General features: G+C 33.1%; 1 protein-coding gene and 1 non-coding gene across 6 annotated transcripts in view; one reads left to right on the top strand and one right to left on the bottom strand.

Moving 5' to 3' along the window:
* The window catches only part of TAF2 (TATA-box binding protein associated factor 2), an 81,278-nt gene that overhangs the window by 46,909 nt on the left and 22,232 nt on the right, over positions 1-12,137 (top strand). For all 5 annotated transcript variants that reach the window (XM_068525698.1, XM_068525696.1, XM_068525697.1 and 2 more), the window contains 2 exons: positions 2,128-2,197; positions 8,461-8,570. In XM_068525698.1, coding sequence (XP_068381799.1) covers positions 2,128-2,197; positions 8,461-8,570 — 180 coding nt within the window. The remainder of the gene's footprint in view (positions 1-2,127; positions 2,198-8,460; positions 8,571-12,137) is intronic.
* On the bottom strand, positions 5,183-5,289 carry LOC137751642 (U6 spliceosomal RNA). Its single transcript, XR_011070892.1, has one exon. It is a non-coding gene; the product is annotated as a U6 spliceosomal RNA (small nuclear RNA).

Here is a 12,137-nt window from a genome sequence, read left to right as displayed (position 1 = left end):
TTACATGTTATTTTAAGAAATAGAAGGTTTGGGAGAAATTTATAATTACATAAGGATTCAAGAAGACATTTCGTACCTGTCAAAACTCTTATCTGTGAAAGTAGAGCAAGAGATACAAGTAGGAACTTCAGGAGGGGGATTAGGCATGGCTTTGTGAAGTTGACCAAACACGTAAGGAAAAAAATGAATAAGAGCACACTTCATATTCAAAACATTTTCAGAAATACAGAGGAGAAAGTTAAGGAGATGAAAATGTTTTAAAAAATTGTCATAAAGAATAGAGCAGGTGGAAGAAAAGCAATAATCCCAGAAATAATAGAATACTTTGAAAGAGTGTAAATGAGACTGACCTAAGGTAGAGTCTGATGAAATTTAAAATTTTAAGGTTAAGGGAAAAATGTATAAGTTTCTAGGAATGTCAGAACCCAGTTATTGTACAAGGTGAAAGAATACTGTGGCCTGTAACTTCTTCAGAATAAGAAGAGTTCAAAAGGCAGTGAACACAGGCTAACATAATGCGTAGGGAAAATTATGGCCTAAGAGTCTCTTCTTTGCCCAGTTGTTGTTCCTATAGCCTTGAAGACTTAGAAGTACATTTCCTATGTAACATTTTTAAAAGTAAAATTCTGGAAGATAATTTTCAGCTGACCTGGAAATGAATCAAAATAATAACTCAAGATTGATGAAAGTGTGATATGAAAGGCCCAGTGACAAGCAACTATGCCTATAAAATAAAGAGCTAAGCTTAAATATTTGTTAACATGGTTGTAAAATTTAATGCAAATTTCAAAACAATTCTTAAAAAATAACATGTCAATATAAGAAATATGTAAATTAATCTAAATTCCAGATTATACTAAAATATGGGAAGAATAAAGAAGTTATGATAACATTCTCATCTGAATGTAGAAAGAGAGGAATGGGTGAGGGAAATTCTTTAGTAGATATTGGTTAAGTTTCACGTGTTAAGTAGAGGAAAATATACTCAAATCCTTATAATTTTTTGTAAATTTCAATAGAAATACTGCTTCTAGAAAGACATTATAAAAGAGTAAGAACAATATAGTGTGTGTGTTATATGTGTTGGCCCAAGTTCAGAAAGGACTGTCATTTGTTCTTCCTTTTTGTTGAGGGTTAAAGTATTCTTTCTTTTAAAAAATGCTGGTAAAAATAAGGATGTTTTTTCACGTATTTCTTGGCAAGAAAAAAAATGTAATCCTGTGTCAGTTTTCAGTTTTATTTTGACTTTTACCAATTTGTGAAATATGGAAATCTTGAGGTCTACCAAATATGCCATTATTCCCAGCCAAGGTATATGAATGATGTTCACTCACATAAATCACATAATATGAAGAATTCATGAATTAGTACTACCTGAAATCAAACAGAATGCTAATATTATGATTTCCAAAAAGAATGCTAAATTAGTAAGTGTAATTTAATTGAGAGATGTTTAAGTGTGAACCATGAATCCAGTTCATTAGAAAATGGAAAAATGGAAAATATTAGAAATAAAATTCTAAAAATAAAGCTTTTCAAATCTTAAAAGCAATACTTTTTGAAAAGGTAAATGGAAATAGCTAATGAGTTATTTTGTTAAAGTTAATTATGTTTATAGTACTAGTTTTACGGTTGTTTCTTATGTTATAGTGAAAAGTTAAGGCTGCTCTTTTGTCTTAAATGAAAGAAACCACTGGGCAGAAACAGTTTACCATACTGTATGATATAGTTGAGATACCATTGAGTATCGAACCTCTCTATAATTTGATTAAAGCATCTAGAAAAACAATTTAAACACATTTCCATTTAGAGTTAATCATCTCTAATTTAGGGCTCTTAATAAATTACAATTTGTTTTATGTTGTATTTGCTGTTGATTTGCGCCTTAGTGGAAAATATACTCTTGGTCCTGTTTTATGTTCTGGCTACATATATAGCACAGTACTTGTAAAATTTGCCAAGTGGCCTGTTGCATTAAAAAATGTAGGAAATCGCCTACATCCTTCAGCTCTGATTGGAAATACGGCTAAGGCAGAATCCTAAATATTAAGTGTAAACTCCCTATCTGTCACTTGTTTAAATTTGTTATAATTAACAACAAAAGTATTTCTTTATTTTTATTTTCAGTGGACAGGAGTTATGAAGAATTGCAATGGCTACTTAATATGATTCAGAATGACCCTGTACCCTATGTAAGGTTAGTTTTTTTATGCTGTAATATTTTGTTTTTGTAAGTCCTAAAGTAAATAATTTCAGAGCATTATACATGGAACAAGTCTTAATTTTTGAAAATATAGGAATATGTTATCCATTTACTCATGTCCTTTTTTATTTTATTTGCCTTTGGAAAGACATTTTAAAAAATATATTGTTACTAAGGGTAATTCCCTGAATTTTACATGTGATTTCTATTGTAACTTAAAGAAAAGCTTGTGTAACCGTTTTTAGTGCACATGGGGGAAGCCCTTATCCTAAAACCTCTGTATCGATGGATCTAATCTATTTTAAAAGTAAATAAGGGCAGTGTTTTGATGTATCCCATTTGTTCCTTTCTATCTTATATAGAATCTTAATTTTTAATAAATGGATTTAGGATTTAAAAATGGAATATGACATTGTTAAAAATTTAGAAAATAAGGGATAATAAAAGAAAATCCTGGTCCTGACATGGTAACTATTTTCATTTTTGTATTTTCTTCTTCATTTCCTTCATTTCTGCTGCTTTCTTTGGCAAAGTAGGATATTTATAGTGTATTCGAGCAGGACTAAAATTTTTACCATTTCTGCCGTCCTTTCTTTACACCTAGTAGACTCAAATTTGTGTTCATATGTTGTAATAATTCAGTTTCATAGAATGAAATTTGAAAGCTGGAAGATAATTTAGATTTTAGCTATTGCAACTAGAAATAAGAACACAGACCTAGAGACATTGTCTTCTTCAACTTTACGCATAAGTTGGCAGATATTTTTCATCTAAAAAGGCATACAAATAAACTCTGCCTTTTAACTTCACTGAAATGCATCTGAGCATGAAGCGTCCATGTAAGAGATTTCAGCTAACTGAAATCTGTATTTCAGTGTTTTTAAATGATGCTTATTAAATAAATATTCTTTGTACAAAGTTCTTCTCTTTGTATTTCATAGTTCTTGATTTGTGATCTGAATTGTATTTTAAATAATTTGTCCTTGTTATTGATGTGTACAAGAGGTAAGGTTGACATGGACAAAAATCTCATAATCACCCATTCTGAAGTAAATATTCATATAAAAGAGAATCGGCAGGAAACCAGCCTCATCTCTTTATCTGGCAGAGCTCATGCATTTGAAAGTTTATAATAAGATGCTGCTGATGACAAGTAGGGACAGAAAGTATAAATACAGTATAAATAAAGCTTATCGTGTATTCATTTATGTTTACAATTCATATCAAGAACTAACATCAAGGCACATATTTCTTTGTTTAAAAAATTAATTTATTTATTTTTAACTTATTTTTATTTTTGGCTGCATTGGGTCTTCGTTGCTGGTCATGGGCTTTCTCTAGTTGAGGCGAGAAAGGGCTACTCGTCCTTGTGGTGCACAGGCTTCTTGCTGCAGAACACAGGCTCTAGGCGCGCGGGCTTCAGTAGTTGTGGTGTGCGGGCTCAGTAGTTGTGGCTCGCGGGCTTCAGTAGTTGTGGTGCGTGGGCTCAGTAGTTGTGGCTCGCGGGCTCTAGAGCGCAGGCTCAATAGTTGTGGCACACAGGGTTAGTTGCTCCGCAGCATGTGGGATCTTCCCGGACCAGGGCTCGAACCCGTGTCCCCTGCATTGGCAGGCAGATTCTTAACTACGGCGCCACCAGCGAAGCCCCAAGGCACATATTTCTGAGATCTTAAAATTGTGTTTTGAAGATCATTTTCAGCAGATTATAATATTATATAATACTTGAAGTTATATTTCTAAATTATATACTGTACAGTCTAAATGATTGCTTTTGAAATGTGGAGCTATTAACGTCATTCAAATTTTAAGAGCACTGTTATTTACATTCTAAACTGAAAATCTGTATAAAGATATATTTCATGATTATATTTGATGTGTTTACTTCATAAGTGATGTGATTCATTTATATCACGAATAGGGAACCTCTTAGGCTTTACTTAATATCATCTAGGCCAGAGTTATAGTTTAAAAAAGTTCAACACGTCTTAAAAAAAGTCTTTTATGGCAGTGAATGGTCACAGGATAGGAGTGTTACCACGTCAGGAGTTATTGTATGTGTGTATTATTTGGTGTCTTGGGATATCTGTCTCTATTTTTGTGGGGTTTTTTTTTTTTTTCTATTTTTTATGCTTTGAATAGGAACTCTGTCCTTTTCTCTTTGTCCCCATCCTTACCTTTTCTTTTCTTTCTCCCCTCCTCCCTTCCTGTCTATTTATATTGAGGTGTAATTGACATATTAGTTTCAGGTGTGTAGCATATTGATTCCATATTTCTATGTTTTAGAAAATGATCACCACTATAAGTCTGGTTAACATCCATTACATTACATAGTTACAGATTATTTTCTTTTGATAAGAACTTCTAAGATCTGTTCTCTTAGCAACTTTCAAATATGCAACACAGTATTACTAACCATAGTCACCATGCTGTATATTACCTCCCCATGACTTATTTATTTTATAACTGGAACTTTGTACCCTTTGACCCCATTGACCCATTTCACCACCCCCCAGCTCCCGCTTCTGGCAACCACCAGTCTGTTCTGTTACTTTTTCTTAAACTCGTTGAGTAGCCATCATATAGAACTGCTATATTCTGCTGTGTTAATTGGATAGAATTCTTAATCTTAAAGGTAGGTAAACGTTTCTGTTTCTGTCTGTCCTAAAATCAATGACATTCGTCTCTCCTGCCCCCAAAAAAGCGTTTTATTTTTATGGCTTTTGGTTGATTTTTAAACTCCTAATAGTAAGATGGCCATTAATAAGAATTAAATTTCTTTTTAAATATTGATTTTAAAAATTTCTGTCTTTATTATTATGTATATCACAATTGCTGATTTTTTTAGAGTTAGATAAAGCTCTGAAGAATTTGGGGGCTGAAACCTTAAAATTTAGAGGAAAGAAATTAGTTACTTGTAATTACTCCTTTACGCTTTAAAGCTAAATTTTTTTTTTTTTTTTTTTTTTTTTTTTTTTTTTTTTAAATATGGAACGCTTCACGAATTTGCGTGTCATCCTTGCGCAGGGGCCATGCTAATCTTCTCTGTATCGTTCCAATTTTAGTATATGTGCTGCCGAAGCGAGCACTAAAGCTAAATTTGAACACCATTTCTACAGGGATACTTTCTTGACTACCTGCACTAGGTTAGGTCCCTCAAGCCATAATTGCCCATAAAATCCTACAGTTGTTCCTTTACTCAAGTACATACATACTTCCTATGTATGTGTATTATTATAGTTTGATTTTTTTTGTTACTGCTGTCTCCCCCATGAGAGTATAAGTTTTAAAAAGACAGGGACCTTGTCTCCTTTTGCCACTGTGTGTCTGGCACATAGCATGATGCTTTGCATATAGGTAATTAAATACATGTTAAACAAGTGGTTGGAGATAATTTTTTCCCCCTCTAATCGTATATATGTTTAAGTTAATTCATATGTTAAAGAAAAGTGATTTCATCTCTGTAGTGACAACTGTATGTAGAAAAAAACTTTAAGCTGTTTAATTATTCTTAAATGTTTGGGAAAGTTCTTGGTCTTTTATTTGGGTTTGATGTTTTAAATGTAATAATAGGGTTGTTGGCTTTCCTTGTATAGTCTTCTCTCAGTAGAAGATTTTCAGGGCTTCCCTGGTAGCACAGTGGTTAAGAATCCTCCTGCCAATGTGGGGGACATGGGTTCGAGCCCTGGTCCGGGAAGATCCCACATGCCGCGGAGCAACTAAGCCCGTGCGCCAAAACTACTGAGCCTGAGCTCTAGAGCCCATGCTCCGCAACAAGAGGAGCCACCGCAATGAGAAGCCCGCACACCGCAACGAAGAGTAGCCCCTGCTCACCGCAAATAGAGAAAGCCCGAGCACAGCATCAAAGACCCAATGCAGCCAAAAATAAATAAATAAAATAAATAAATTTAAAAAAAAAAGATTTTCAGACTGTAAATCAGTTCTTTATTAGGATATCTTAAGAATTTAAGTAAGTGTGCTTTGGTTGGTGCATTGTTTTTAAAACAAATGAAATTTACATTTTTGAAAATTACAGTTTCCTTTCAATGGGAATAACTTAAAATGCTCATCCAGATTTGGAAAAATATAAACTCACATTAAGAAGACAACTTAAAAATAGCGTATAATTATTTCAACCAGAAGCAATAATTCTTAACATTTTGGATTATTCCTTTCCGGTCATTTCTATGCATGTATATTACTTTTTACATTAATAGGAAGAACTTATTAAATATATTTACTTTAGATTTGGGTAGGATTATTTTAAAGATGACATGGAATTATCTTCTCATGTTGGAATCAAGCATGCATATATGATCACAATGTATCAGTTCCTCAAGGGACACACTTATACTCAATGCCTTTTCTCCAGAGAGATTTTGAACATTTTTCTGTTTTCGATTTGACTGCATTTCTTATAGATAGTGATTGGCAATGGGATTGGACTAGTCCACCAAGAAATTTGTCAATTGTTTAGGGAAGTAATGTGATGATTTTGCTGCCATGAACATGGCATAAACCCATGATTTTCGCAGGATTTGCTTCAGGTCTGTTTTGTATATCTGAAGTGTATGCTTATTGTGAATTTTGTTTAATCTCTGAAAAGTTAAGCATAAGATTCTCATTTTCTGCCCTTAAACTTTATCTCCTCTGAGTATTGCATTGAGTGTTTAGTCAGTTATAAATACTTCCTTGTGAAAGCCTTTCTTCTATCATCTAAACTTTAAAGAAAAACAAAACTTTTGAAAAAATGCTTAATTTACTAAAAGTAGTACACATAATAATCATTATTGCTCTTTTAATTATAATTTCAGAGCTATCCCCAGAGTACCATTTACAATTCATTGGCATGGCTGTAAAGAGTTTGTAATGATCTGAGTAAATACCATAAAGTTTTATTTGTTGGGCCCTACCACTTTGGTATTTGGGGTAATTGGGGAAGCAGCCGGATAGAAACTTAACTTTTCTTCTTCATGCAAATTAAAAGTATTAACATTAACATCTTCTAAAGAAAAATCCATCCACGTTTTAAACAGTGTTATTTACCTGTAATACTGATCTATTCTTACAAACAGAAATTGCTCATAAAGATATGAAAATATCTTTACTCATAAAGATATGAAAATATGGATATGAAATATCCATAAGGTATGTATCCCCTTTCATATTACCTATGTATAAATTGCATCTATAACCACATTTCACTTTTGGTTCTCATAGCCTTTCAATAGTCTTCAGTCTTAAAATTTCAAATCACAAAAGGATGTTAGTCACATCTTTCAGTTTTACAGACATGATATTGAAGCCAGAAGGGGTTAAGTGACTTAACCTACAACCTTGCAGTTCTACTTTCCTCCCATCTTTTTTTCAAGTACAAATACAATTTGATCTCTTACCACTAAACATAAAAATTTCCCAGGTTCACCTTCTGTAAGGTCTTGCTAACCTAAACAAATATAATGACCTAAGTTTCTTTCTTCCTTAGTTATACCCAAGCCTTCCCTTATTCTGAGGTCTTGAATTTCTCAGAGCTAGTCCTAGACCTGGCTTTTATCCTGAATGCTAGACTACTAGACTGCTGCCGTGGCTTCCTTGCTTCTCCTTTTCTTTCTCTATTCTTTTTTTATGGTGTCTCCTGCTCGTAGCATTGGGCATTTGTTTTTCAAATTTTGTTTTGTGTGTCCTATTTTTTCAGAAGAGTCCATAATGTGTTTGGGTAGCCTTTCATGTAAGGTAAAAACTTCCAATAGTGGAGTTTAACTCTTACCCTCTGTGAGGATACTTTTCTTAATTGACTCTTTTAAACTTCAGCTTATTTTGAGGAAACCTTTTTGCAATCTCCATATTTAAAATAGTGCTGCACATTTTCATGCTTTGCAAGCATGATTTTTTTTTGCCTCATTTTAGCATTTTTATATTTACTAACCAGTCTTTTTTGTAAACTTTTCTAAGAAGAGTAAAATGTTCATTTTAGAAGTGGGATAGGAAATGTTGGTTAGGAATATATAGAGTCAGGTTTTAGAAGACCTCATTGTACCCTAAGGCACTTTTAGAGAGAACAAATCCACCAGAATGTTTTAGTAAAAAAACAATAGTAAATGTTTAGAATGTAACATAATGTCTTTTGAAATGGAACTAAACTTAAACACAAAGCTAGATGTCAGAAGAGAGACGACAAAATAGGAAGGAGGAACTGCAGATAATTTTCAAAAGTTTTTATTTAATGGTTAGCAAAAATTTAATTTTTCTTTATCTTTCAGACATAAGATTCTAAACATGTTAACTAAGAACCCACCATTTACTAAGAACATGGAGTCTCACTTATGCAATGAAGCTTTGGTAGATCAACTTTGGAAACTTATGAATTCTGGTAAGACAGCAGTGGCTTTTAAAAATTTTTTTATTACTGGGGTATTTTAATTTTATAACAGGTTATCCATACTTAAAGAACTGTGGTTAATTTTTGTTTTTTTTTTTTTTTTTTTTTTTAAAGGAGAATACTTACCTTCACAGTGGTGGCTGTGATTACATTTGCTAAGGACATAGACACTCACTTTGCCCCACAGGGTGGTTGAGGAAACAAAAATATTAATTTATGGGAAAGTGTCTCAAATGTTTAAAGAGCTGTAGACATGAATTTGCAAATATTATTGTTATTTTTATTTCAGAAGGTTACAGAGGGTTGAAAAAATGTCTTCTCACCTCTTTTTCCCTAGCCTCCTAGTGGCCTTTCCCAGAGGTAACCAATTTCTTGTGTATCCTTTTCAGAGCAGTACATATTGTTATTGTTCTGCACCTTGGAGATCGTGGTATCTCATCACAGTTTTAATTTCCATTATTTGAGTGAAGTCAAGAGGCGGTTAGTGCTCCCAAGCATGAGCTCTGGACCTAGTTTGCTGAGGGTTAAGTCTCAGCTGGATGACTTACTCTCATTGTGACTTGTCTGAGCCTATCGTTTTTCATTTTTAAAATGCAGGTGATGATGATACCTACTTCTGCAAACTGAAAGTTAAATGAGTTCATATTTGTAAAGCACAGTAACTAGTTCATATTATGTGCTCAAAAATGTTGTTATACTAACATAGTAATGATATCATTATACTTCTCATATGTGCCAGCTATTTGTAGTTCCCTTCATGTAAGTCATTCATATTCTTTGCCATTTTTATTTAATTGAATTATTGGTCTTTTCCTGTTGACTTCTAACTGTAGTATATATGTAAAGAAAATTTGCCTTATGTCTCTGATATGTTGAAATTGTAATACTGGCTTTGATGTAAAATTCAATCAAAAGCTAGGCTGAAAAGTGTTTTGCTTAAAGATAAGTTGTTACAGATAGATAGTGAGGGAGCAGTGGGTATTCATTCTAATAAATATGTCACTTTACCTTCTTTCTAGAATATTGGAAAATAATTTGCCCTGCCTATCTTGTTAGCGACTGCTTGACTGAATCACAACTAAATACCAAGTTCTGATTCTTTTTCAAAAATTATTTAAGTTACTATCACTGAGATGTTGTGGTTGTATAACTTCTGTCCCTCAGTTTCATAATCATAGTTCAATACCCCCAAGTAAAGGCACCATAGTAGATATTTCATTGAAATTTAATAAAATTGAAAATAGAATGGCCCTTGTTATCACAATATTCAGAAAACAACACATAATCCAGTTTATGTCGATATTGCCAAATTATTATTCTCATATTTTCCCTAATACCTAGAAGAATAAGTGCTACTGTTTACATAATGTTTTATATTTTGCTACTTGTGGTTACCTTAAAGAATGTTGTGATTACTGTCATTTAGATCCAGGGGATGAGCACACAAGTTCACAAACTTATAAAGGATCATTCAGCAGTTAATAATGTGGCACAAACTGTACTGTGTTGAATATATTCTTAATAAGAATACATGATTCCATGGTTGTGATGGATTACAACTTTGAGGAAAGCATAATGAAGTACAAAGAATTCTCATATCACCTTCTAGGGAAGATTTCCTGGACAAAATAAATGTGTGTTTAAGATTAATGAGACAATCTCTAAAACATTTGAAGCCCATTGGAAGATTGTGGTTATACAAACTCAAGGTCTGATTGATGTTTAGTATTTATTTTTGATAGTGTTCAGTATAAAGTACAGTTACTGCTTCAGTTTGGAATTCTCTGTGCCAATAATCTAAACAGAACAGATCAATGAGACCATAGTCATAAACAATTTTTTGCTTGGTTCTTCAGATAAATAACTGGGAACAATATGAACAGTGGGAGTGGCACAAATAATTGGGAGGGTTTTTTGGTTTTGTTTTTCTTTTTAATGTTTTTGGAGAACATTGGGCATTAGGGAAGATTGATTAGAAGGTTGCCCATTTCCCTTCCAATCCTGGGCCTCTGGGATACATAAATGAATCTGATCTAAGAAATTCCTTTAAAGTTTTTTTTTTCCATAATAAGTAGTATCATGTTGCAGAGTTTGTCTGGACAAAATAACAAAAAAGGAAAATACTATATAATTTCATTATGTCTCCACTGTTAAGATTTGAGTGTTTTTGGCCTTTAGGGAAAAAAATTTCTTTTTGTGTATATGTGTATGGACATAGTTGTAGTGAAGTTTTTAAATTGCATTTTATCATGAGAATTTTTCACACTGCTATATCATCTTCTTAACAGTTACTGTTTTAAGAAATGTGAATGAGAACTCACTTGTAACAGAAGGAGCTAGAGCATCATCTAAGTCCCCGTATCCTGCTGAGCTCTGCCTGCCCCTTACTCCTTATTGGGGTTCCTGGGTTATCACGTCACTTGAGATAAGCATTATCTTGATTTACATATGGAGAACAAATAAACTGTGGGCGATAGGGATTTAATTATATTAATTCATTTATTTTTGTCCTGTTCCAAGTTGGATTTGAGAGGTGTTGACTTTGCTTAGTTATAAAATTTTTGAACTCATTTCAGATATATGGAGACGTATCATGGCAGTTAAGGAAGGATCATCTTATGAGATGGGCATCAGGTACTCTTGAGCAATCAAAGTTTCTTTGCTTAGCTGGTCTCAGAAACTTTTCAATAAGAGATTAATTGCAGTAGGATACGTAGAAACAGGATTTAGAAAATTGAAATTAGTTTGAAAGTAAGATGAACTAAGAAATCATATTTGTGCTTTTTAAGAAATTGATACATCATTCAATGACTATTAGTAATACTCTTTTTAGAAATGTACTGGGGGGATTTTAATGGCTCTGTGCCAGAAGGAGGGTTCTCAGACTTCTACTCTCAAGATGCCAGGACTGCCAGGTCTCTGCACTCTGCCTGCTGTGTGGTAGCTCCACTTATCCTTGAGTTTTGGGCGCTACTCACGTATCTTCCTAACAGTTTTTGCTGTGAAAATACACACACACACACACACAACTATAGATGTATGTACACATGCATACTCATATCAGATATCTTAACTCATTCACTGGTTTAATTTTCCCATATAACATTTTCTCTCCACCATTTTGTTTCTAAGATTTTCAAAGCTTAGAAAAATTTAAAAAATGGTATAATGAATAACCATATATTGAATATTTTCAGCTCTGTTAACTAGTTGTTAACATTTTACCATATTTACTTTCTCTCTTTTCACTCTCTGTGTGTATGTTACAAACCCTCTTTTTCTGAATCATTTGAAAATAAGTTGCCTCATGATACTTTTCCCAAAATACTAAGCGTATATTCCTAAGAATAAGGACATTCTTCTACTTATACACAATACCATTATCACACTGCACCCCAATATATATCCCATATTCAGGTTTCCTCAGTTGTCCCCAGAAATGTCCTTATAGTTCCCATACAGCTTTTAAAGTAATAATCCTCCACAGAAAGTAAAACATTTTTAAAGAGAAACATCTTTCACGTTATATAGTCTTCATCCCTCGTTGCTTAAGAATCT

This window comes from Eschrichtius robustus, chromosome 17 (assembly GCF_028021215.1).
Source record: "Eschrichtius robustus isolate mEscRob2 chromosome 17, mEscRob2.pri, whole genome shotgun sequence".
NCBI classification, from domain to species: Eukaryota; Metazoa; Chordata; class Mammalia; order Artiodactyla; family Eschrichtiidae; genus Eschrichtius; species Eschrichtius robustus.
The sequence above is the reverse complement of the archived record's forward strand: the minus strand, read 5'-3'. Positions and strand labels throughout refer to the sequence as shown.